This window comes from Dipodomys merriami, unplaced genomic scaffold (genome assembly GCF_024711535.1).
Source record: "Dipodomys merriami isolate MVZ:Mamm:240054 unplaced genomic scaffold, mDipMer1.0.p SCAF_215, whole genome shotgun sequence".
Classification (NCBI taxonomy): Eukaryota; Metazoa; Chordata; class Mammalia; order Rodentia; family Heteromyidae; genus Dipodomys; species Dipodomys merriami.
Genome location: NW_027203549.1, coordinates 1064457 through 1091477, shown reverse-complemented (window position 1 = coordinate 1091477; position 27021 = coordinate 1064457). Strand labels below are relative to the sequence as shown.

At 41.4% G+C, this 27021-nt stretch overlaps 2 protein-coding genes and 1 pseudogene across 2 annotated transcripts; 1 reads left to right on the top strand and 2 right to left on the bottom strand.

The window, feature by feature from the left end:
- Positions 1–1191: 1191 nt before the first annotated feature.
- Positions 1192–2673, bottom strand: LOC138834437 (PRAME family member 12-like). Its single transcript, XM_070033044.1, has one exon. The coding sequence runs from the start codon at positions 2671–2673 to the stop codon at positions 1192–1194; it is 1482 nt and encodes a 493-aa protein (XP_069889145.1).
- Positions 2674–7184: 4511 nt separating this feature from the next.
- Positions 7185–8309, bottom strand: LOC138834436 (PRAME family member 8-like). The gene has a single exon (XM_070033043.1). The coding sequence runs from the start codon at positions 8307–8309 to the stop codon at positions 7185–7187; it is 1125 nt and encodes a 374-aa protein (XP_069889144.1).
- An 18128-nt stretch (positions 8310–26437) lies between these two features.
- LOC138834451 (U6 spliceosomal RNA) lies at positions 26438–26536 on the top strand (annotated as a pseudogene).
- The last annotated feature ends 485 nt before the right edge of the window (positions 26537–27021 follow it).

The window sequence follows — 27021 nt, the reverse complement described above, 5'->3', positions numbered from 1 at the left end:
GTGGGCCAGGTGTGCAGGGCTCTCTGAATCCCAGCAGGGCCAGGCACTCACTGTGCAATCCAGAATTCTTCTTCTGTTCTCTGATCCCTAGATATCCTTCACACCCAACCCCAGCCTCAGCATTGCATACCTGCCAATGAGATAGCAGCTTCTGATGGAATTTTTGAGACACACCATGCACACCTTGGTTGGCTTTTGCACTTGAGATTAATTCAAATATTGATTTTAACCAAAAAGGGAGAGGTTTAAAAGCCTGTCCCACACAGCCCAGCTTCTCTCTGTATTGTAAATCACACTTTATCAAAATGACCTCCACTTTTATTCCTTAATCCCTCCAGACATTCCCACAGATGTTCCACTGCAAAGCCTGCGAGGAGAGAAGTCATCCGAATTGATAACATCCACAAAGCCTGCAGGAAATCTTTTCTCTGAAGTTCTTTCCCTCTCTGAATCCCTTCCTATTCTTCTTCATCCTTCCTTCCTTCCCTCCTTCCCTTCCTCTCTCCCTATATCCCTCTCTCCCTTCCTTTCTTGCAAGTTTCTTTTTAATCCCAATCCTAGACCTCGGGTAAGGGTTTATTTGTTTGTGTATTTGTGCCAGTTCTTGCATCTAGGTGCTATCTCTGAGTTTTGGTTCACAATGCCAGAACTTTACTACTTGAGCCACAGCTCCACTTCTGGCCACTTTTGGAGGTTCACTAGAGATAAGAGTCTCAAAGATATCTGTGCCCAGGCTGCCTATGTATGGAAACGCTCAGATCTCCGACTTGCAGAGTTAAGGTTCTAGGTATGCACACTCTCCTCATTCTTTGGTGCTGAGAAATGATATCTTTCTACTCATGCTTTTTCACTTTTTTATTTTTGATCGATACAAAAAATTATAGATGGTAAGGGATTATTCCACAACTTAGGGGTTTTCTTACAACCATTCAGAAAAACAAAATCATGATCCAGTTCTTTCCAGGCAGAATTGACTCCAGATTCCTGCTGCTGTGTTCACAGGACACATGGAACCCCAAAGCACTCACAAACTCCTGGGGTTCCAGAGTTACAATTGAACTGACAAAGTCAGGACCAGTTGCCCTGTCTCTTCCATCCACACTGAACACTGGGGTCTGTGCCCCCTGGAGAATGCTCTTCCTGGCTTTCATTTTTGCTGCTAGGAATCAATTCTAGGAGAGAGGTGCACAACTACAAAGACAGAGTAGAAAGGCCAGAAAGATGCTCTTCTGTGAGCAGCCAGGAGCCATTTGACTCCAGGGTATAGAATCGGTACTTGTTCAGGTAATGACTGAATTTGGTACAGATCTGGACTTTATGGCTTGGTCTCATGTCCATCAAAGTCTGTGCCAAGACAGCAAGAACCTGGGCAAATCTCTCCGGGTGGATGTCCCATGGCCACTGATTTTGAGGGTAGTAGCTCTCCAGAGGGGCAGGATAGAGTCCTCGTCTCAAATGGCCCATCTGGGCCGTGTGGCTTAGGAGGATCTGCAGGGCGGCCATGGAGATATGGTTTCCATAGAAGCTGAAGAACCTGAGCTGGGAACACTGGCTCAGGGCGGGCAGCAAGGCCGAGAGCTGGACATCCGTGAAGGCTAAGTCCTCCAGGGCCAGGGTCTCCAGGGTGCCGGCCACTCCTTGCAGCAGGTCTAGCAGGGTCTCAAGACTGAAGCAGACCGTGGACAGGCTCCTCAGACGCAGGTGTTTGAGCTGCTTGGTGCAGGGACACTGGAACAGGAACCTCAGGTGAGCTTCGCTCAGCAGACATGAACTCAGAGACAAGGTCTTTAAGGACGTCAGCGTCCTGAGGATGGAGGGCGGCTTTTCATAGTGGAAGCAGACATCGTGTACATAAAGCTCCTGCAGATGCTGCAGCTGCCCCAGCTGTGCCCCAAATTTGCAGGAACACCAGCCATTCCTGGAGCTGGAAGTGAAGTAGCTGCCACACATCTTGGAGAAGGTGAGGATGTGAAGGTTCTTCATCTGGCCCAGGTAAGGGGCAAATGTTTTCAGAACTTCTGGACATGGGAATTTACTCACCACCAGCTCCTGGATGGAGTCCAGTCTCACCACACGTAGAGCCTTCTGGATTTTATAGATGGAGCCGGACAGAATCCGCAGCTTCCTGGAGCACAGTTGGACTTGTTCTTGCCTCTCCCTGACCCACTGGAGCAGGTGGCCTTGGAAAGCATCCTGGGCACCATCTTTGATGGTCAGGTCCATGAGTAAAATCAAGGGCTGCTCTACAGTCGTCATTTTACCACAGCTCTCTGTTGGCCTGTCAGTCAGGACATCTGGATAAGAGATTTGGGCCATTGAAGGGTAGCCCTGTATCCAGATGTTGGGGTGCTCATTCCGCAGGTTGAGGACTTGCAGTTTCCACCGATTGGGGTGCTCCTTCTTGGCCAGTAGCAGATCGAGCCCATCCAGGACAGCCTTGAAGGTTTCCAGGTCTGGAGACTCTGCCAGGTCCCCCAGGGGGAGGCAGGGAAAGGGCCAGGCCTGCACCAGGGCCTTCAGCATCTCTGTGTGGGCCCTGGCATAGACCTCCATGAACAGCGAAGGGTACAGCAACACCGGTAGATCCTCCAGGGCAGAGACGGCCAGAGCCTGGTTGCTCAGCAGACTCTGCATGGCCAGATGCTGGAGCGAGGGTAGGGTTCTGCGGCTCATCTTCACAGGCCAGAAGTGGAGTAGATATGGACCAGGTGTGCAGGACACTCTGAATCTCAGTAGGGCCAGGCAATCACAGCAGAATCCAGGCTTCTGCTCTTTTCTGGCTCTTTGGCATCTTTATATCCTAGCCCCACCCTCCCCTCTGTGTAACTACCAATGGGAGAGCAGATTCTGATGGGATTTCTGAGTAACACCCACCACACCCTGTCTGGGTCTAATCATCTAGATTAATTTAAACAGAGATTCTACCCAGACTGATAGGATTAAAGGCAGGACCCACTGAGCCCAGCTTCCATTTCAAATGTGTAACACACACACACACACACACACACACACACACACACACACACACACACACACACACACACACACACAATTCCGGCCCTTATTTGTTAACCTTTTGAGAAAGTTACACAGATATCTCACTGCCTTGAGCCTGCAAATGTTCCAAGAACATCAGCCAGCCCAATCTGATAGCATCCACAAACACTTTTCTAGAAAATTCTTTCACTTCCTTCCTTCCTGTCCTCCTTTGCTTACATTGCCCCTCCCTCCTTCCCTCTTGCCCTTTCTCTCTTTTTTCTCTTTCTCTCCCTCTTTCTTGCTCTTGCTCTTTTTCTCTCACCTTTTCTCTCTGTCTCTTTTTTCTTTTTCTATCCCTTTTTCTGCTCTCTCTCAACTTCTCTCTCGCCATCCCTCCCTCCCTCCTGCCCTCTCTCTCCTTGTATCAAGTACTCAGGGCCTGTTGTTTTTATTTGGCTTTTTCCCTCAAGGCTGATGGCCGAGCACTCAAGCCACAGCTCCACTTCTGTTTTTTGTGGGTTTACTGGAGACAAGAATCCCTTGGACTCATCTGCTTCGCTGGATTTGAACCATGAACCTCAGAGCTCAGACTCCTCTTTGCCTGGGATTACAGGAGTGATACACTAGGCGCCAGCAGCTAGTTTCTTTTGTAGGACAGGACAGAGGCCCTCTCTCTTTCTAAGGTCTCAACCTGTTGTGTTCAGTACATGCTGGGAACAGCTGATATCACCAACCCTGTGGTTCAGTATCAGATTTGGAAGATAAAAAGGGCATTTGACTGCTCTTTGTAAGTATCGTTCACATAGCAGGACACACATATTCATTAATTCAGTTATTTTATTTATTCATTCAAAAAATGCTTTCAGTCTCTAAGAAGGCAAGATTATTTCTTCTTTTCATGCTTTCTGGTTTTCTCTTCTTTGTTCTTTCAGTGTGTGTGTGGGGGGGGTCTGTGTGTGTGTCTGTGTGTTTGTGTCTGTGTGTATGTGCTTCTAGTGGGATTTGAACTCATGGTCTGGCACTGTCTGTCCCCCAGCTCTTTCCATTCAAAGTTGGCAATCTACCACATGATCCACAGATTCCACTTCAAGCTTTTGGTGGCTAATTGGAGATATGAGTCTAAGAGGCTCTTGCCCAGATTGAAGGTGAACTAGGATCCTCAGATTGTGATCTCCAGACTAGTTATAATTACAGCTGTGAGCCACCAGCCTGAGCCTGAGGGGTGACTTAATCTCTTTGGGTTGTTGTTACTGATCTTGACTTTGAATGCAGAGCTCTTTTGCTCAAGGCCAGTACTCTACCACATTGACCCACAGCTCCACTTCTGGTTTTCTGGTGGTTCACTAGAGATAAGAGTCTCGTGGACTTTCCTGACCAGGCTGTCTTTGAACTGTGATTCTCAGATTTGTAAGTAGTTCAGGAGCTAGAATTCTGGGCAGAAGCAGTACTCTGATTTTTGGATTCTGAGAAATGACATCCTTCTGCTTACTGTTCTCTTTTCTTTGGAAATGAATTAATTGATGTGTAGACATAGAAAACTGTACACAGTATATTTTAGATATGAGACCCTGTCCATTGTATGGCTAGTAAAAATCTTGTCATTTGCCCTGCAGAATCTCTGCAACCTTATGCAATCCCATTCGTCCAACCTTTCTTTGATTTGTTGTGCTTCCGGGTCTCTATTCAGAAAATTTCGGCCTGAACCAAGGAGACCTAGGGTTTCTCCTATTCCATCCTGTAATGTTTTCAGAGTGTCTGCTTTGACTGCAAGGTCTTTGATCCATTTGGAGTTGATTCTGGTGCAGGGTGATATATAAGGATCTAGCTTTAGTTTTCTACATGTAGTTAACCAATTTTGCCAGCACCGTTTACTGAAGAGGCTGTATTTCTTCCATTCTATTGTTTTAGCTTCCTTATCGAAGATTAGATGGCTATAGGTCTGTAGGTTCATTTCTGGGTTTTCAATTCTATTCCATTGGTCCTGAGGTCTGTTCTTATGCCAATACCAAGCTGTTTTGATTACTATGGCTTTATAGTAGAGTTTGAAATTTGGTATTGATATTTCTCCAGCAGTGTTCTTTCCGTTGAGGAGCGTTTTTGCTATTCGGGGTCAAGAAACAACTGCCCAATAAATAAGTGGGCGAAAGACTTAAAGAGAAACTTATCTGAAGAAGAAAGAAGGATGGCCAATAGACACATGAAGAAATGTTCAACATCCCTAGCCATAAAAGAAATGCAAATCAAAACAACATTGAGATATCACCTCACTCCAGTTAGAACAGCAAAAATCAAGAACTCTAACAACAACAGATGCTGGAGGGGATGTGGACAGAAACGAACCTTACTTCATTGTTGGTGGGAATGTAAACTTGTTCAACCACTTTGGAAAGCAGTATGGAGGTTCCTCAAAAGACTTCACATAGATCTCCCCTATGATCCAGCAATCCCACTTTTGGGTATTTACCCAAATGTTTACAAACAAGACCACACTAAAGCTACCAGCACAACAATGTTTATTGCAGCATTATTTACCATAGCTAAGACATGGAACCAACCCAGATGCCCCTCAGTAGATGAATGGATCAAGAAAATGTGGTATATATACACAATGGAATTCTATGCCTCCATCAGAAAGAATGACATTTCCCCATTTGTTAGGAAATGGAAAGGTTTGGAAAAAATTATATTAAGTGAAGTAAGCCAGGCCCAAAGAAGCATAGGTCCCATGGTTTCCCTTATTTGCAATATCTAGTATAGGTATGAGTCAAGCAGAAAAGGTCAGATAATGTGATGTTAGGAAAATGAACCCTTAAATATGTATTTTAATGTTTTCTTTTCATTCATGCATATGTTTCTAACGCATTTATAAGATTATTTCTTTGTTGCTTTGTATTTCCCTCCCTCACAGTGTAACCCCCGCTTTCACTATATTTGATGTCAGTATAACATGTGGAGGAGATGGGGACAAACAAGTCGTTTAAGGATTCTGGTGGACCTGTTGGAACAAAGAGAAGTACAAAATGTCATGTCAAAACCAGCTTTACAATGTCGGTGTGTAGGGGGGAGGGGGGTATAATTGGGTGGTGGGAGGGGGGAGGCTGGGAAGGGAGGTGAAGGGTAAACAAAGGAGGAGGCTGCAATGCTTGGTAAGAAATGTATGCATTATCCTGCCCATGTAATTGTAGCCCCTCTGTACAGTATGTTCTCAAATAAAATAAAATAAAATTAAAAAAAAAAAGAAAACTGTACACAGTCAGAGGTTTGCTTACAACGATTTAGAAAGACTAGATTATATTTGAGTTCTTTCTAGGCAGAATTCATTTGAGATTTCTGATGGTTGGTGCACAGGACACATGTACCCCGAAAGTTCCCACAAACACCTGGGGCTCCAGAGCTACAATTGACCTGAAAATCTCAGGATCATAAGGTAAACCTGGATTCGGAAATCCTTATCGAAAAGACCACCAGAGACCATCACCAATGTAAAAGCAAAGGAGTCTTTACTGCAAACTGAAGCTTGGTCTCGCTATTCCCCTCCCCCTCTCAACCCCTCTCCCCAGACCCGCTGTGTACAAGTCAGCAGCTGACAATGCTGAGAGGCCCCAAGCCCAGGGTTACAGCACCTGTTGTACACTTTTTAGGGAAGGCAGGGGCTTTGCATAATCATATCCTCTTGTAACAAATGACTACACTCCCCGGGAAAATCATAAAACAACTCCATAGTATGATTGGCACACTACACAGAGAGAAAGGACCAGAAACAGGTTGTTGGTTAGATCCAGGGGGCTGACGTAATTTGCACTGGTCGGCTTGCACATGGGAGTCTTCAAGAGGATGCGTGCTAAACTGCAGGGTGTCCAGTTCAGAGAATGGTCACCAGACCCCAGGAAGGGCTGTTCTGGAATTTCAAATACCTTGACATCCTGGCATCTCTGGTTCCCAGGATTGTCTGTGCAAGGTTATTTCAGATACTTCGACATCCTGGTATCCAGGGTTCCCAGGACTGTCTGTGGCTGGCTTAGGTCAAGGGCTAAGTTGCAGAACTGAGCTGAGGTCTTAAGTAAAAAGGGAGTTGCTCAGGTTGCTCAATAAGCCCTGTCTCTTCCACCCACGCTGAACATTTGGGTCTGTGGCCCTGGAGAATGCTCTTATGTCATGGCTTTTATTCTGATGCTGAGAAGAGATTCCAGAAGAGAGGAGCCTGACTACACAGACAGAGCAGAAAGGCTGGGAATCCCCTCCTCTGTGAGCACCCAGGAACCATCTGGGCCCAGGCTGTAGAACTGGCACTTGTTCTGGTGATGGCAGAAATCAGTACAGATTTGGACACTCTTGGTTGGCCCCAAGACTCTCAATACCTGCCCCAAGCTTGCCAGAACCAGGGCAAGTCTCTCAGGGTCGATGTTCCCTAGCCCCCACTCCTGAGGGCGGTAGCTCTCCAGAGGGGCAGGATAGAGGCCTCGGCTTAAGTGGCCCAACCTGGCCGTGTGGCTCAGGAGGTTGTACAGGGCAGCCATGGAGATGTGGTTCCCATAAACACTGAAGACGCGGAGCTGGGAGCACTGGCTCAGGCCCAGCAGGATGGCCGAGAGATGGGCATCCGTGAAGGCACAGTCCTCCAGGGCCAGGGTCTCCAGGGTGCTGGCCACCTGCTCCAGCAGGTCTCGCAGGGACTCAGGACTGGAGTTATCCATGAACAAACTGGTCAGTTGCAGGTGCTGGAGCTGCCTGGTGCAGGGAGCCTGGGACAGACACCTCAGGTCGGCCTCCTGCAGTGCACAGGTGCTCAGAGACAAGGCCTTCAAAGGCCTCAGGCTCCTGAGGACAGCAGGCAGCTTTCCATAAAGGAAGAGGACTTCGTGCACATGAAGCTCCCAGAGATGCTGCAGCTGGCCCAGATGGGCCCTAATTTTCCAGGAATACCAAGAGTTCTTTTGGCTGGCAGTGTAGAAGTCGGCACGCATCTTGGAGAGCTTCAGGAGGTGACCGTTCTTCATCTGGCTGAGATAAGGGGCAAAGATCTTCATAGTCTCTCGATTCCAGAATTCACTCACCACCAGTTCCTGGATGGAGTCCAGCCTCACCACATGCAGAGCCTTCTGGATTTCAGAGATAGAGTCAGACCAAATCTGCAGCTTCCTGGAGCACAGCTGAACTCTTTCTCTCCTCTCCCTGGCCCAGTGGAACAGGTGGACTTGGAGAGCATCCTGTGTGCCATCTTTGATGGTCAGATCCATGGTGATCATCAAGGGCTGTTCTTTAGTCATCCCTGAGCAGTGGCTCTCTGTTGGCTTGTCAGTCAGGATGTCTGGAGAAGTGATACGGGCCATCGAAAGGTACCCTCATGTCCAGATGTTGGGGTGCTCCTTCCGCAGACTGAGCACTTGCAGTTTCCCCCGACTAGGGCTATCCTTCTTGGCTAGTAGCAGGTCGAGCCCATCCAGGACAGCCTTGAAGGTTTCCAGGTCTGGAGACTCTGCCAGGTCCCCCAGGGGGAGGCAGTGGAAGGGCCAGGCCTGGACCAGGGCCTTCAGCACCTCTGTGTGGGCCCTGGCATAGACCTCCATGAAGAGTGAAAGGAAGACCAGTACCGGCAGAGTCTCCATGGCAAAGATGGCCCAGGATGGGTTGCTCAGTAGGCATTGCATGGCCAGATGCTGGAAGGAGGGTGGGTTCCTGAGGCTCATCTTGATGGATGAGATGTGGATTAGAAGTGGGCCAGTTGTGGGGGGCTCTCTGCCTCCCAGCACGGCCAGGCACCCACTGCAGACTCCAGAGTACTCTGCTCTTTTCTTGACCCTGTGCATCTTTATAATCCAACCCCACCCACAGCACTGCAGATCCACTAATCAGAGAGCAGCCTCTGATGGGATTTCTGAGACACATCCAGCACATCTGGAAAGGTGCCACCTTCCAGGTTAATTCAAACTGGGATTCCGGGACAAAACCAATGGCATTATAGACTGGACCCACTCAGTCAAGCTTCTCTTTCAAATCTGAAATAAAATGGACACAGAGACTTCCCTCCCTTATATCTTGTTCCCTCCAGACATTTCCACCAATGTTACTCTGCCCTGAGCCAGCAAAAGGCTCAAAGAAAATCACTCAGTCCAACCTTATAGCATTCACAACGAGTTCTACAAATTTCCTTATTTCTTTCCCTTTCTTCTTTCCCTCCTTCCCTCCTTCCTTCTTTTTATTCTGTCTTCTTCCCTTTTTTCTTTCTTTCCTTTCCATCCTCCTTTCTTCACTTCCTTCCTTCCTTCCTGTCTGCCTTCTCTTATGTCACCCTCCGTCCTTCTTCCCTCCCTCCCTCTCTCTCCTCTCTCTCTCTTCTTTCTCTGTCTCCCCCCCTCTCCCTCCCTGTCTCTCTCCTTATATGAAGGTACTCAGGGCCTCTTGTTTTGACTTGGCTTTTTCCCTCAGGGCTGATGGCCTACCACTCAAGCCACAGCTCCACTTCTGTTTCTTGATGGATTTACTGGAGACAAGAGTCCCTTGGACTCATCTGTGTTGCTGGCTTTGAATCATGAACCTCAGAGTTCAGCCTCCTGAGTGTGTATGACTACAGATGTGATACACTGGACAGCAGCAGCTAATTTTCCTTTGAGTGACAAGACAAAGAGGCCCTCTCTTTTTCTAAGATTTTAACAGATAATCACAACTGGCACAAAAAAAACCTGAAACAAACCAGCATCAAGGTCCAACATACATAGATCTAATTTTGCTGAAAAGATGTTGTGTAGGGGAATTTCCATCAAATACTGAATGCTCCCTCATGAGAACATTAAATTTATTTCTTAAGCTCATGCGTACTCTTGGATGAGAATTCTCAGTAGTTAAACTGTAGTCACTGCGATTTGATGAAACATGACTTGAGAATAAAAAATATTCACCTCCTGTTCACCTAGCACACCAAAACGAAGGAAGGCAGGAAGGAAAGAAAGGAGAGGAGAGGTGTGGGAGGGACGGAGGGAGGGAGGGAGGAAGGAAGGAAGGAAGGAAGGAAGGAAGGAAGGAAGGAAGGAAGGAAGGAAGGAAGTTAGGGAGGGACGAAGGGAGGGAGAGAGGGAGGGAGGGAGAGAGGAAAGGAGGGAAAAAGAAAGGATATTGACTTACACAGGACTTTGGTGGTTCACACCTTTAATTCTCCTAGTGAGGAAGACTAGATGTCAGGATGGCAGTTCAAAGCCAGTCTGACCAGAAAGTCGTTGAGAAGCTTTCTATTAACCTTTAAATTTAATTGTGAAGATGATATCCAGAAGGATTACAATTTGAGTACATTTCCTTTAAAACGGTGTCCTTCATTCCTTCCACTTTTTCTCCTTCCCACTGACCTCCCCTCCAAAGTGTAAAGTTCATTTCCCACCATTTCCATGCTTCCCCATCCTCTCCCAAATGAGATAAATGTGCATACAAGACAAAGGCACAGAAATAAAAAACAATGAAAAGAGGCAAAAAAAGAAAGAAAAATGAAATAAAAGGAACAGAGAGGCAATAAAATCGGGCTAGCTTCCATTTCTTAGAGTTCATTTTGATTAGCATCATTTTATATGATCCCATCATGCAAATTGAACCCTTGTGATCCTTTTCTAAGCATATCCTCCTTTCTTCTCACTGTGTGAGTATTTACAAGGCTGTTTGATTAATCATGTTCAAGTCTTTTACTATCCTTTGGATTTACCGTAGAATTTATAGGCACATTTGAATGATAACAAATGAGGGAAACCGTGCATTCTGTTTTTTTGGGTCTGGCTTACTTTACTTAGTGTAATTTTCTCAAAGTCTTCCATTTCCACAAGAGTAGGGAAATAACATTCTTTCTGATGGAAGCATAAAGTTCCATGGGATATATATACCATATTTTCCTCATTAATTTATCCACTGAGGGGCAAATGGGTTGGCTCCATACCTTAGCTAGGGTATCAATGCCGCAGAGATCAGGGTTGTGCTGTTTTAATGTGGCCTGGTTTGGGCCATTTGCATAAGAATGAAGTTTTTTGTTGTTGTTTTTTTTAAATTTTATTTTATTTTATTTGAGAACATACTGTACAGAGGGGCTACAATTACATGGGCAGGATAATGCATACATTTCTTACCAAGCATTGCAGCCTCCTCCTTTGTTTACCCTTCACCTCCCTTCCCAGCCTCCCCCCTCCCACCACCCAATTATACCCCCCTCCCCCCTACACACCGACATTGTAAAGCTGGTTTTGACATGACATTTTGTACTTCTCATTGTTGCAACAGGTCCACCAGAATCCTTAAACGACTTGTTTGTCCCCATCTCCTCCACATGTTATACTGACATCAAATATAGTGAAAGCGGGGGTTACAGTGTGGGGGAGGGAAATACAAAGCAACAAAGAAATAATCTTATAAATGCGTTAGAAACATATGCATGAAAGAAAAGAAAACATTAAAATACATATTTAAGGGTTCATTTTCCTAACATCACATTATATGACCTTTTCTGCTTGACTCATACCTATACTAGATATTGCAAATAAGGGAAACCATGGGACCTATGCTTCTTTGGGCCTGGCTTACTTCACTTAATATAATTTTTTCCAAGTTTTTCCATTTCCTAACAAATGGGGCAATGTCATTCTTTCTGATGGAGGCATAGAATTCCATTGTGTATATATACCACATTTTCTTGATCCATTCATCTACTGAGGGGCATCTGGGTTGGTTCCATGTCTGTTTGTGTGTTTCTGAAAGAATGGTAATACTGATGAAAACACTAATTCCAATGACATTATGTGGGATACAGGTATGTGATGAGTCCTTCATGGGTTGTTGTGTGCTGAGTCCTTCACGGGGTGCATTTTTTCATCTGGTTCTTGCAAGAGCTCCACAAGTAAGATGATTGTGCAGATGAGAAACTTGTGGCTCAGATATGTCCCATGTCAGGGCCAAAATTATATATATACCTAACTCTAGTAAGTTGTCTCCTGCAGAAAATTGTTTTGGTTTATGCTTCTTGATCATGAGCCTTGAACTCAGGGCCTAGGCACTGACACTTACCTGTGGGGATCATGGGTAACACCATACTACGTGAAGCAACAGAGTATTACGTTCTAGGTGTGTAGTAGCTGAGGTCTGTCATCCTGCCTAATTAGGAAGCTTAGATCTGACGATCTGGTTTGAAAACTATCCCAGACACAAAAGGTCCCATGAGACTTTTACCTCCTATTCACCACTTAGAAACTTGAAGTGGAAGCTAGTCGCTGCTGACTCGTGCCTATCATCCTAGGTACTCAGGAGGCGGAGAGCTGAGGATCCTATGTAATCAATGTAATCAATGTTCTAAATGTCATAATAGTTAATAAAATGAACAGTCAATTCATGACTAAAACAAAAAATAAAGTGAATAACTACAGTGAGCATAATATGTAGTCAAAATATGTACACAAATATAAATCATATATTTAAAATGTGCACAAATAAGACGTTTTCTAGTGGTGGGGACTGATTTCAGGCCTAAGGAGCAGACTTGAATTTTTAGACTTCAAGGAGGCAAGCTTCCCCTTTCCACAAAGTGCAACAGGGTTAACCAGTCCATTAGTCTAAATCCCAGTCCTGGCAGAAAAAATGACACCTTTATATTATGTGACACCCAATTCTCAGGTATTTCATTATGCCTCCATTTAATGAATGTGATTGTTTAAATGCTTCATAAAGTATTAATTAAAATCGATCAGTGTACCATAATATAACTGTGTATAATTTTGTCCTAGAATCATTCAAGAACTTCCTGTTCAATCATGACATACATCACATTCCATTGGTAATCATAAGGATAAGAATGAGTTTCTTATGATCTCCTGCCATTAGGAGGTGGCAGGACCAGGATTCGGATTGTAATCTCTAGCTCCTACACTTTAACCTGAGGATAGGGTACTCACCGGTCCATCCAAGAACATTAGCAAGACCAATGATTAACCTGGCATGAGTGACTCTCAGCAATCCTCCTTGATACTTACAAGGCTGTGATAGGAGGATCATGGTCAAAGTTACCCTAGGCAAGAAAGTCCTTGAGACCCCTGTCCAACTTGTGCCAACAAAGCCAGAAGGAGAATCGTATGGCTCCAATGGTACCGGGACAGCCTTGAACAAAAGCAGCTCACAGACTGTCCATAGATCCTGAGTTCAAGGACCAGGACTGACAACAAACAGACATACACAAGAATCTGTGCATCCATCCGGCTAAAGCAGGTCACCCTCTTGTCCCCAACTGGATTGTACATAGTTCCCTGGGAAAGGTTCTGCTGTCATCTTGACTCCGCCAATTCTGCCTGCATCACAGGATTCCAGCCACAACCCATTCTTTCATGGTTCTTTGTGTCCAATGGGATATACGAATATAGGCCACGCCCACATTCCATGATGCTCTGTCTCACCAGGATTCCCTCTGTTGGTTGATACCACTACCAGTAGTTGAGGAAGGTAGAGGTGGCTGAGTGGTGAGCAAGAGACTCGAGGCCTATGAGGAGAGGCCTTGATCAGCCCCACCACATGCCTGCCTAGGCCCTGGCTCCCCCCCCCATTCCCTGAGGAGCAGCATTTCAAACCTGGTGCTGCTGTCTCAGACCCACGGTGCCTCTTGGAATCCTCAGGCAATGGTGCCACAGTGTGCCACCAGCTGGCTTGCAGCCCTGACCTGGTCCTGGCACCCCTGTCCTCTTCTCTGGGCCTGAGTGTCTGCCACACCTCTGCCATCACTGCTCACCCAACCCAGAGCAGCTCCCAACAGCTTCTCCCAGCAGCATGTGTGAATGGCTGCCACACAGGCCCACGCCCCGGGACCCCATATCCCTCTCATACCCTTCCTGACCTGGAAGCCACACCTCCCCCATGCCCCACAGTTTGGTCCAGGCCCTGTCACAAATGTGCCCCAGGGGTGGGGGTGGGTGTTGACCAAGGATCCCACTCCCATCCCTAGTGGCCAATGTCCTAGGAAACTGGGAGATGCAGGATTAGGTGAGGAGTGGGCACCAAAGAGCCCCTAGCCTGGAGCAGTGGGAGCCAAACAGTGGTGCATCTGCACCCTTCTCCCTGGTGGGAACCTGGGGTTTTAGTCAGAGGTGGGGAGCAGCATGTCTACACCTGCCTTCTGGGGTCTTTTCCTTTTTTCTGAGGGTGGGGGTGTTGGATGCAGAAGATAGACCCTCCCTTGTTGTGTGAGCCCTTGTATTCTGTGCTTGGTCACCCTTTTCACCTGAAGAGGGTCCCAGAGAAATCCCAGTAGGAGGTGAGGATGCTGGGGGTCAGAACAGAAGGTGAATATCTGGGAGGAACTCCCCCCCACACGCACATAAGATTGGCCTATTCCCGCCGCCCCCACCCCAGCTGTCAATAGTTCTCACAGGGTGATCACATTTCCCAGCTCTGCCAGCTTCCGCTGGTGATCCTGGTCTTTCTGCTCTTGAACAAACTCAGGAGAGGCAGAGCTCTGAGTCTGTTTGTGTGTGTGTGTGTGTGAGAGAGAGAGAGAGAGAGAGAGAGACAGACAGACAGACAGACAGACAAAGACAGAGACAGAGACAAAGAGACAGAGAGAGACAGAAAGACAAAGAGAAAGAGAGAGACAGAGACAGACATGGAGAAACAGTGAGAGATACAGAGACAGAGAGACAGAGAGAGACACAGATAGAGAGACAGAGACAGAGAAAGAGAGATCATCTTTTTCTTGTACAGATTGACAGCACTCAGTTGAGTGGTCGGTTGGCAAATTGCAGGTGCTACAAAGACGAGTGTTCTATCACCGGTCTGGATGTGTGTGTGTGTGTGTGTGTGTGTGTGTGTGTGTGTGTGTGTGTGTGTGTGTAGAAATGGGTTGTCACAAGGAGGCTGGATGCTTTTCACAGCTGAGTTCTGTGGGGACTCAGCCTTGTTAAATTACAAGAACAAGGGATCTCTGTGCCCTGGAACTATGTACTCTCTTGGGTCGGGTTAGTGATAGTGGGAGCTTGGGAGGACATGGGAGTGTGGCCCACAGGGGGTGGTTTCCCAGGGGGACAGAGACCATGGCCAAGACTTAGTAAGGATATGAGCCTTGCTAGTATGGAGCGCAACAACATAGGTCACACTCCAGGTCTTGAACTGTGATTTTCAGATCTCAGACTCCTGAGTAGATAGGATTATAGGCATGAGCCTCCAGCACTGGGCCTCTGATTCTTTTTTATATATTAGGGTTTGACATCAAAGCCTTAGGCTTGTCAGTCAGGCCTTCTACCATGCGAGCCAAGCTTTTATGTCTTGGACATTTCTGAGATGGAGACAATATAAGCTCAGCCTGGGCTGAATTGCAATCCTCCTCTCTGTGACAGGCATGCACCACCAGGCCGTGTCCTCTGTAGTTAGGATGGTAGACATATAGTTCCACGCTCAGTCATTCGTTTAGATGGATTGTCCCAAACTCTTAGTCTACAGCAGCCGATTCTTGACCACAGGTGAAGCTATGGGTTGGGCCTCGACAATTGGACTTGAATCTCCTCATGTGACAGTTGTTAGGAAACAAGGGATTAATACAGAGGGATCTCTGGAGCAGGGCCAGGCACAGAGGGAGGGCCTTCAGATATGATTCTCAGCAATTCTGTGAGCATATGACAGGAAGATACCCTGAAAGAGCTCAGAGGGTGTATGTTATTAATGCTCCCTAAGACAATGGGTGCTATTCAGTCCACTTCTTGTGGTGGGAAGTCCACTTCTTGTCATTCGTGGGGCTTGAACTCTGGGCCCAGGCGCTGTCCCTGAGTTCCTCAACTCAAGTCCCGTGCTCTGGCACTTGACTCACAGCAGCACTTCTGTTTTTCTGGTGGTTTTTGGAGATAAGAGTCTCACAGTCATTCCTGCCTGGTTTGGCTATGAACCATGATCCTCATATCTCAGCCTCTTGTGTACTTAGAATTATAGGACTGAGCCACCTACACCTGGCTTAAGTGTAATTTTGACCTTCTACCTTTTTTTTTTCCTTTCTCTCATGAAATGATTGGATAGGTGCTGGAGGAGGTGATCCAATGCCCCATGTGGCTGGAACAAAGGTGGTCCTCCCATTCTGGAGGTGGGCTGTGGGTCAGGAGTTTTCTTGCTCAGTCTGTTGTACTAGCTCCATGAGGTAAGCCCCTCTGTGCCTGGCTAGACCATGACGGTTCTTCATTGTCCATCTAGACATAGTAGACTCAGTATTCTGTTAAATGTCCTTTACTAGCAAAAATTTCTGGCCAAATTTATGATACATAGTTACAAAATGAAAGTGTAATGCCATCTTAAGAAACTCATTTAGGGCTCTGGGAATGTGGTTTCATGGTACAGTGATTGCCTAGCATGTGTGAAACCCTGGGTTCAATTCCTCAGTACCACCTAAACAGAAAAAGAAACACTAGAAATGGTGCTGTACCTCAAGTGGTAGAGGGTTATCCTTGCGGGGGAAAAAAGCTGAGGAATAATTCCCTATCCCTGAGTTTAAGCCCCAGGACTGGCAAAACAACAACAACAACAACAACATTTAGTTAGCAAATGAAAAATAAAGAACACATACTTGGAATATATAATTGCTCCTTCCATACTGATACCTGACAATAGTCCCTAATTCATGCACTTTATCTATATTAGGATACTGTGTTGAAAAAAAAGTTTTGTTCATAAGGTCACAGCACTTAATGCCAGGAATGTGCTTAGATGTCAGGTGAAGATTAATTATGGAAATTTAAAGATTCCATGATTTTGAGTGTTCACTGCTAATCACAATTAGAAGGGTAGTCTAAGTGAGATTTTGAAACCTTTTTGTACAGTCATGGCACAAAAAGGCATAGGCTAATTAACGGTTGGGACAAAAGGGAAGGAATAACTCCAGATGGAAGGAATAAATGATAGTAACTAAAGTATAGCAGAAAACATTCTAGGGAACCATTTTTGGTTAGTGAAGAACTGGTTATCAACTAGTCTTATTCCTCTTTGCTTTCAGCATTCTAGATCTCTTAGGCTAGTTCTTAATCTCTGTGTGATAAATGTATCTCCTTCTATGCTGTCCTTTCATACCTAATCTCCTTTGCTTTCTAAAAATCTGTTTTTCTCTATTTCTCTATGAATATTTCCTGATACTAAATACACCTACACAGATGGAAGAGGATGCTAATGTAAGGGTTCCTAGCTCATAAGTCATTAATGTGACAAAATGGAAAAGGAGTACATATTTATTGCTACCTCAATTATTCTGAAAAGCTGCAATGTCACATAATTTGATTCTGATTTCCATTCTTTCTACTTAGTGCCATTAACTGCACTAAATGCAAATAGTAGCCGGGTGCTGGTGACTCATGCTTGTTATACTAGCTACTCAGGAGGTTGAGACCAGAGGATTGTGATTCAAACTTAGCCTGCTCAGGAAAATCCATGAAGCACTTATCTGTAATTAAAGACCAAAAACCCAGAAGTGGAGTTTTGGCTCAAGCAGTACAGTATTTAGATTTTAGCAGGTGGGCAGGAAAGGCAACTGTACAGTGACCGGTTCCAACCTCTGAGTTCAAGCCCCAGAACCAGCACAAACTGAACAAACTAGCAAATGAAATAAACCTCAGGTATTTCTTTGAGACCTCCTTAAAGGAGTAATGGTTTGAGAATAGGATCTTTTTGTTGATCATACTCACTGGACCTGCTTTTTTGAAATCCTTATTGCTATGGAAAACTCAGGACCAGAATAAAGGGTTTGATAACTAACTCGTGCAACAAGAGATTCATCTCAGGTTTGAGACATCCATCCATAAGAAACTTTAAAACCTCCATAGCTTTGTTTCTGTGCAGCAGAAAACTTTTAAAACAAAGTTATTTCCTTTGTTCTATGCTGGCCTTCAAATGGCATATTGTTTCCTTTTTAAATACTCTCAACTAGAAGTTTACCGACAAGTTTTATATGAGTAAAGAACACACTCAAAAAAGGGACAGAGTTTCCCCAAATCTTTGATTCTTTTCTTATACAGTAAAAAGGAAAGCAAAAGGTAATTTGAACTTTGTCATTCCTCTATTTTCAATTCCTCTCCTGGGATAAGTTTCTACTTCCAGTAACAGTTAATTCCACTTACTTTCAGTAACAATCTATGGTGCTGCTCAAGATAAAATGAATGATTTCTGGGTTAATTGAAATAGCACAAGGACACATTTGGACATGTGGTAACACGTGTTTCAGAGTCAACTTAGAAAAGAGTAAATGTGAAATTTAAATTGCTTATAAATACGTTATCCATGAGAACATTTTGTTCAAGCTTCTTAAGTGCTCTGTAAATTAAGGCGAATTTTAAATGGTAAGAAGGTTCTCTGATCATTTTTTGTGAGTGTATGTGCTGTGCATTAATTTTCCAAGTGTCATGAGTGAACAGTAGGAGACACAATAGCAATAATAGGAGAAAGAAAAGTGCTGTGTTTAAGTATAAGGGTTCAGTACAATATAGAAGAGTCTACAATTAAGACAACATTGAAACAATGAAGCCAAGTCCAGCATGTAGAGTTATGGGAGTGATATAAAGAAAGCATTACTCCTAAGTGGAACATGAAGCATGAGGCCACTCCCTTTCTAAATCATGCTTTCTAATCACATAAATTTGTAAAAAGTAGAATGAAGAATGATTCTGTTCCCAATGCAAGTCAGATATATGATCGTAGCCTTAATTGGAAAAAAAGAGTCCATCTTGAGAGAACAGGGATTATCCTAGCACTGAACCTCGTGGCTACGATCACATTAAATTTCTTTCTTTTTCTTATATTCTTTTTTGCTGTTGTTGACCATGGCAATTCAACTCTGGGACTGGGTGCTGTCCCTCTGCTATTCAGCTCAAGGCTAGTACTCTCCCACTTGAGCCACAATGCAACTTCCAGTTTTCTGGTAGTTATTGGAAAAAATAGTCTCCTGGACTTTCCTACCCGAGCTCTCTTTGAACCCTAATTCTCAGATCTCATCACCACTCAGCTTACAATCACATTACTAACAGTGTAAACTCAGGATATGTAATGTGTATATACATCTAACTTTATATGAATTCTTCAGTTTAATATGTGGGATACATATTAGACTTTACACTCACAAACGTGTTAGTAGCTGAAAAGTTGATACTCCTGGAAAAAATAAAACCTAAGGATGTAAAGGAGTCTGGGAAGTTCAGTTTGCATCCAGCCTGGGCTGAACAGGCTTTGGGACACTACTTATAATTAACCAGCCAAATGCTAGAATACCAGTCAGGAGCAAGATTGCTAATAAGAGCTTGAGGCTTTTGCATACATACATATAAACATACACATACACACAGAGGCACTTATGAGTGCACACACAAATACAAAATGAAGCAATTCTCAGAATACGTAGAAAAGTTAGAAAATAATAGAAAATATGTCCTGATTAAGACTAGAATCAAGTGACAATTTTTAATATTAGAAAGTCCTCAAGTGAACTTTCTATCCAAAATATTGAGAATATTACATAGGTAGGGACCAGATATAGTAAGAGAGTCAACTAATTATTAAAGGGATCGGATCCATGGAGGAATGAATCAGAGACCTTGTAGGTGCATCTGAAAATGTTTATATTCTGTGACAAATGTTAGAACATCTTTGAAAATTGTATAGAAACACTTTGAGCAGTCAGTCTAGTGGATAAGATCATCAGAGAAGTTCAGAATTAATAGTATGTTTCTAGACTAAATAAACCAACAAACTATGCCAGGGCAATGTGATACAAGACTGGAGCACTCAGACTAAGACAGGAGATTAGAGAGTGGAATTACATAGTCATACCTTCCTTGGAATAGGTAGGATCGTTTTGTCTCAATAAAACAATCCAAACAACAAGAAAGGAATACACAGTTGGAAGTTTGGGCTAATTTTGTCACTAAGTTTTAAGAAGTCAAGTTTCCTATTGAAATGCAACACATATATAATCCTCACTTGTTTTAAATGCTCTCTTCATTACAGAATATTCCTATATGCAAAATGCTCATGATTCCCATGCAGAAAAATGAGAAAGTAAGTAAGCATCATTCTGTTGGATTCCAAAGAACTGATGAATGATTACAAAAGATTAAGCCTGGAGAAATAGCACAGTTATGTAATGTAGGACTTTATAGACCATGCTAAATTAGAATTGAGATTTAAAGTAAATATTTTTGTTTTATTTGTAATTTCGTGTTTTATAGGCTACCACAAAAGTCTTTTTAAGTAGACAGTTTAATTGAAAAATTCACAAATGATTTTCCTAGAAAAAACTTTCAAGAGTTACAATTAGAATTTAGTTAATAGATAATTCCAACAGTTCATGTATAACATGATAATGTGAATAATCTAGACAGAGTTGCCAACAAATGATGACAGCAATTTATAAGTTTGGAACAAGCAATTTTTTGAGGGTGTAGTATAATATGTTATGAAGAGAGTAATTGTGTGACATCTCCTTTCTTCTTCCTAAATGTAACACAGGAAGCCATTTCCTTATTTATGAGCTTCTTTATACAATGGTAAAAATGTTAGGTTTGGGGTTTGTTTTCATTTTTGTTTTTGTTTTATTTCCTTGTCCTAAACCTTGACCTCTGGGCTGGGACACTGTCTCTGAGCCTATTTATGCTCAATGCTCGTGCCCTACCACTTCATCCTCAGTGCCTCCTGTGTCTGGCTTTTTCTGAGAAGGTTACTGGAGATAAGAATCTAAAAAACCTTCCTGCCTAGGTGGGCTTTGAACCATAACTTTCTGATCTAAGCATCCTGAATATCCATGATAGTTAAAAAGTATAAATATAAATAATATTTGCAAGTGTTCTGATCTCAAGAATACCACTGGGGGAAAAATGATGCAGCTCAGTTTATTGTGGTGTTCTTTCCATTACAAGGAGGGCATCACATTAGCAGAGATGTACTATTTTTTCACAATAGAGATAAGCTATTCAGGATGTGAATTAAGAAATTTTAAGGTGCACCTTACAAGTTGGAAACTGTTTGTCTAGGGTGACTTTATGGCATAAATCTTGGGATTGATGGTCATAGGAATAATTGCTTACTATGATGAACAATTATTTACTCTTGAAAAATTAATTATTACAGATGCTTCATAGTTTTATCCTCTACCAGAATGTGGCTATTTTTCTGTTGACTTCTCAATCTGCAACGCCTCATTGGAAACTGTATCTAATGCAGAATTTCATAATATGCAAACAGGTACTGTTTTGAATATCCCAGGTATGGAATGTTGAGAATTTTAAAATGAAGTAGTTATTAGTCATAAGAATTTTGAAGAACACATATATTCTGTCCTCTTAAAACTTATTTACTTTTAAAAGTTATGGGTTTCCATAGAATTAATCTGTTTTCAGTTTTAGTACGAGAAAGTACTAAATTTATTCTTTTTTCAAAATATTGGCAAGTGTATTGTGAAAATATTGTCTAGTTGGATAACATTCAAGTTGATGACCCTCTGATAAAGAAGGGGTAATTAATTCAAATTAGTTGCCAAACAGCATTGATTTTTAAAATAGTAACATATAAACAATAATAATTACTGTACCAATACAGTGAAATTATATTTTATGCAGCTTATTTTTTAAATTCTATGATCAAAATGATGTACAGTGGGGTAACAGAAATTGTAAGGTAGTGAATACATAACTTTTAAAACTTGTTATCCCTCCCTCATTTTTCTCACAGTTTTCTTCGCCCCTTCACCCCTCACAAGTTGTAATGTACATTTCCAAAATATTGTCTTGTGAGTATTGCTGTTGCATTGGTTTGCCCTTTGTCCTTTGTCTCGCCCCTTTGTTGTTCCTCTTCCCTTCCCTAATTAAGGTAAATGTATACACAGTACACAGGGTAACAAAATCAAATACAGCAGGGATAAACCATAGGGAAAATCCCAAAGAAAATAGAAATAACATAGTACATCAAAAACAACAACCACAAATAAAAAAATCTGTTTCCATGTCTTGGAGTTCATTTTGCTAAGCATCAGCTTATACAGTCATATGTACACATAAAAAGGCCACTGGAAAAAAATTGTTGCATGGACACAAAATCATGAAAACAACATGTTAAATTTTTATGGTAAAGGTTGAATTAGGATTGGTGAATTTGCCATTCTGATAAAAGAATTCCAAAAGAGTTTTTAACTTATAATAGGTAAATTTTAATTGTTCAAAATTTTTAACAACTAAGCCTATTAAGAAAATTTAAAATTGCCTGGGCTATTAGGCTTTCATGCAAAGAAATCCATGGAGACGTAGTAGATAGGAAGCAATGTGGGTGAAGATGGCTCTTTTTCATACTAAACAAACAAACCTCAGAAAACTTGATGTAAATCCTATAGATTCCCTTGCGAATTGTCCTTACCCAGGATATATACTCTCACTGTGTGAAACAAGGTTTTAGTAGAATTTAAATACAAAGTTCTTAAAAAAGAAGGCATCAAAATTTGTGAATTAACCTTTGTTTATCAAACAGTTATTTTCTAAAAAAAAGATAATTTGGGTCAAAATATATAGGGAGAAAATTCCCTCCACGATGATAGAAGGTATTGGGTTTACATTTTTCTGTTTGTAATACTTTCCCCAATGTCTTTGCACGTGAAGGAGTAAAACAGAAAAAAAATCTGATTGGGTATTTGAAACCAATAATTTCATATTTCTAATTGTCTCACAAAATATAATATCCACCCCCAAAAAATTAAATACAAAATATAATATCCTTATTAACATGAGATAGTGAAGAATTCTCTTATTACATGAGCAAAAAGTTTTGGGTTTAGAAAAGAATTGAGCAAATGGAAAAGATTAGGAAATAATGTTCTTAGAAGCCCTGGGTAAGTGTATTGGCTTCAGCAGTGAAGGGAGGCTAAAACTTTTTGATATACATTGTCTTAAAATTTTTGCTACCTAACGTGATTTTACACAGCGGATTTAGCTCACTACAATGCAGAACTGATTGAATGAAGACATGAAAATAAATTCCACATCCAAATGTGGCAAGTTAAAAGAGATTTAAAAGAGAAACTATGAAGATGTAGCAGTGGCTGAGCGCTTAGAGTCCTTCAGCTTCACCAGACTTTAAGCCACGAAGCTATGATTAATTAGAAATCAGGCAAGAGCTAAAAAGAGGACATTGAAGTAGGACACAGAATCATTGTCCTTTTGTCACAGACACTGTCATCCTAGATATGGGTGATTTAAATCTATTCGTCATACATCTTGTTGAGCAAATAGAAGACCAAGAGAAAAATAATCTATTGAAATAATTTTGCAAAAATAACTTCACTGTTCCTAATATGGTATCTAAGGAGAGTCTTAAGAGAGAAGATAAAAATGGAGTATTTTTCAGTTTCCTCTATGCATCTTGTTAGCAAAATATATCTTTGAGGTTAGAATTGATTGAACCAAAAAATGATGGAGTACTTATTTCTGAGCACTTTAGACACAACGAGACTTTCAAGGTAAAAGAAAAAAGAAAAACATAGCCAAATATTTGTGATTACAGCTTCTTGGACTAGTTTTCTGGAGACAAATTTTACATTAGATTTGTCTTCATTAACATAGATGTTATTTCATGGCAACCAAATGCAAAAGAAAAGTTTAATGGACTCGCTTAGTCAATTAAACAGCATGATAGAAAAAAATGGCAAATAATATTTAGTGAATTATTTGACCAATTACTTTGCCATAACAAAGAAGGAAAATGTAATTCAAAATAAACTGACTTAAAAGTATGAAGAAAAAAATACTGAAGAGAGATGAGAGAAAACGTAGATGATTGTTATCTCTCCAGTGGAGTAATGGGTTCTTGACCTTGTTTCTTACATTCTATCTTCACAAGATATCAATTGTGGTTCAGGACAGGAGTATGCAGTTCAGAAAAAGAGAACTCACAGAAGAAAGATAATATTTACAGCAGATGTGGGTGATTTATAACCTTAGACAATCTATTTAAACCTCTTCATAATCCTCCCCTACCCCAAACTGCCCTCTTTGAGCAGCTTTGTTTGCTTTTACCAAGACTGCCCTCTATTAACTGCTTAAAAATTTTTAGAGGTCATATTCACACTCTCTAGAGATTGCTGTTTGGTTGTGTTTTTTGTGTGTTTTTATTTGTTGTTGTGTTTTTTAACTGAGTTTCAAAAGGATGTGCAAGCGTGATACAATTAAATATATCCATCTAATAATCTAATTCTCCTGGATCACAGTGGCTCCTTCTATCATTCTCAAACAACCCCTTCTCCAAGACTTATTTCCGATTTATGACTTCCTTTATCACATGTGTACATTGACTATTCTAGCTGTACTTGCCCCTTGTTCCATTTTTTAATTCATTCTATGTCTTTACTATTATTCCTCTCTGGTTTCAACTTCCTGATAGTCATTCTCTTAAACTGTCAATACTTTGAAAAGTTTATATACATTCCATGGAGTTCAATCCTGCATATACTTGAACTGATGTCAGCTTATATTTCCATAATTCATTCATCTGTAATAACAATTTGCAAGACTGGAGACCTGAAGCACCTAGACATGATTATAGTCTCATCCATTTAGAAGATTAATCTTTAGTCAAAAAGAAAGTTTAAAAATGACTTAGAATGTAATCCTAACTACTAATTTTTATAAATGGTTTTGTAAAATAGTGTGTGATTATTTTATTTCACATGGGATAATACTTTCTACTACCTATACAGTTTGGAAAAAGAAGAAAACTAAGATTTAGTACTATAGAGGAATAAGAAAAATAGAAGATTGATTTTGTTTGTCACATCTCAGATGAGTACCCATATTCAAGACTTAAAATCATATTTCTTACTATGTTAGACAGATAGGGAAAACATAAAACAACATATGATAAGGCAAGTATTTGTGACTTTTTAAAATGTCCCTTATTAAGTGATGAAATTTACTTTATTAGCTAACGTTTGGGTTTGAAATATGGGAGGCTGATCTATTTCACACATTTCTGGAAGGCACCTACTGAACAATACAAATGGTGCGAGGTACTATTTCTAGACTTTAATTAATGGTTGAACCTGTTTGGCATTAGTGCTGGGTAAATAAATCAACTCTATTGTAACTTGCTCCCTACACTTGAAAAACTTGTAATGTCACTAAGTATCATCTACTTATCGAATGTTATTTTGGCAAATGTGATTTCAAAAAGTTCATTTGAAAAGGAATACACTTTAAGATTAAATGTAGGTTATCATTGGTTTTAGAATGACAACATTTTTATACCACAGGACCATACTGTACTAAAATGCCAGTGTTTTGAAGCACTAAGGATCTTCTCAATTAATGTTTTTCTGAATTACATTTGACCTCTAAGTCAAGTTTTCCTGGCCTTGGTAGACATATCATGGATCTATCCTTCCAGGAACTATTTTTTGGACCCACTTCTGCTGCAGTGAAATCTTACATTAATCACTAGAGGAGGGGTATTAAAAATAATATGGCCTAATATTGAGAAGAAACATATGGCCTTCTTCTGGATCTATGGAAATATTTGGTGATAGAAAGGCAATAGTGTAAGTTCCTTTCTGGTTGGAATGTAGTCAGGTCAGGACATTAGGTAATCATGCATATGAACAATTTTTTCACCTTCTTTGCTTTAGCTACTTTTGAAATGGTAGATATAGTAAACAATTCTATTTTGATAAATTAACTTCTAGTCTGAACAGTTCTGTCTGAAGTGTTCATGTCTCTATGATCCCTTGCAACTAAGATTCGTTTTGTTTCAGTAAGACAATCTATGCTGTCAGGGTAAGATATTCTTGTTGGTCTATTCCTACATGGAAGAAAGGTAAAGGCTCAGGCAGACATTTGTACCAGTAAGACCTCATTTGCGAAATTTTAAGCTGTAGAAGTTTAGAAGTAGCTCTTAAACAAGGCTTACTTTGAATCCATTAGCTCCACAAAGCTAACTCAGTTGGATAAATAAGTACTTGAAAAAGCTATCTGCTTTGAACTTAGCAACAAATGCTTCAAAGTATGATTAAAGCTAGAATGAAAAAGACTTAAAATAATCATTGACAAAAAAATTGCAAATGTGAGCAATCGACTGAACAATATAATTTTATAGAGAATATAATTATACAGAGAATTTTAGGGAAATAAGATCAGTAGCATTGTTAGGAACAATTAAATTTCCTTATTATAAATAGGCACCCAAAGATATAAGCCTGTATAAAGATTGCATCATTAGGAGCTCGGAAGGTGGCTCAGTGGTAGAGCGCTTGCCTTGCATGCCTGAGGCCCTGGTTTCGATTCCTCAGCACTAAATAAGCAAAAAAGAAAAAAGCCGAATGTGATGCTGTGGCTCAATTGGTAGAGCGCTACCTTGAGCTGAAGAGCTAAGGCACACCGCCCAGACCCAGAGATCAGGCCCTGCGACCTGACCAAAAAAAAAAAAAAAAAGATTTTATCATTAACTACTTAATTTTAGAGGACACTACATGCTTCAGCAGCACATATAACCAAATTACAACAATACAGAGATTAACATGGCAATTGCACAGGATGATATGAAAATTTTTGAAGTATTCAATATTTTGCATTTTTCAGATGAAAGAAATGAAAAACAATTATTAAAAGTTGATTACAAAATTACAAGTGTAACAATACATGTAATTCATAGAACTGAAATTTGGTTTGACATGAGTGTATTAAATCTTCCCCTTAGAAAGGCTTTACATAGCATAATCTTTACAAAACTTTTGAAATTAGGCAACCTTTTCATTTTATTCCAAAGAAATATACTATAAGGACCTAGGAAAAAGGAATCTTAAACTGTTTCTATATGGAATGAATCTGAAAGGAGACATTTATATATTATAAAACAATGTACAATTCAAAGTTTTCTATCTAGGAAAAAATAAAATAGATTATGGGCATTATACAAACATAGAATATAGAATATTTTAAACACTAACTTTTCAGACAAGCACCAGAAATATCTTTAGTTTCTGTACTACTCATTTCGACAGATAAATTAAAATTATTTCTGATTAAAAAAAGCAAAAACTTGAGGGGGACCAAG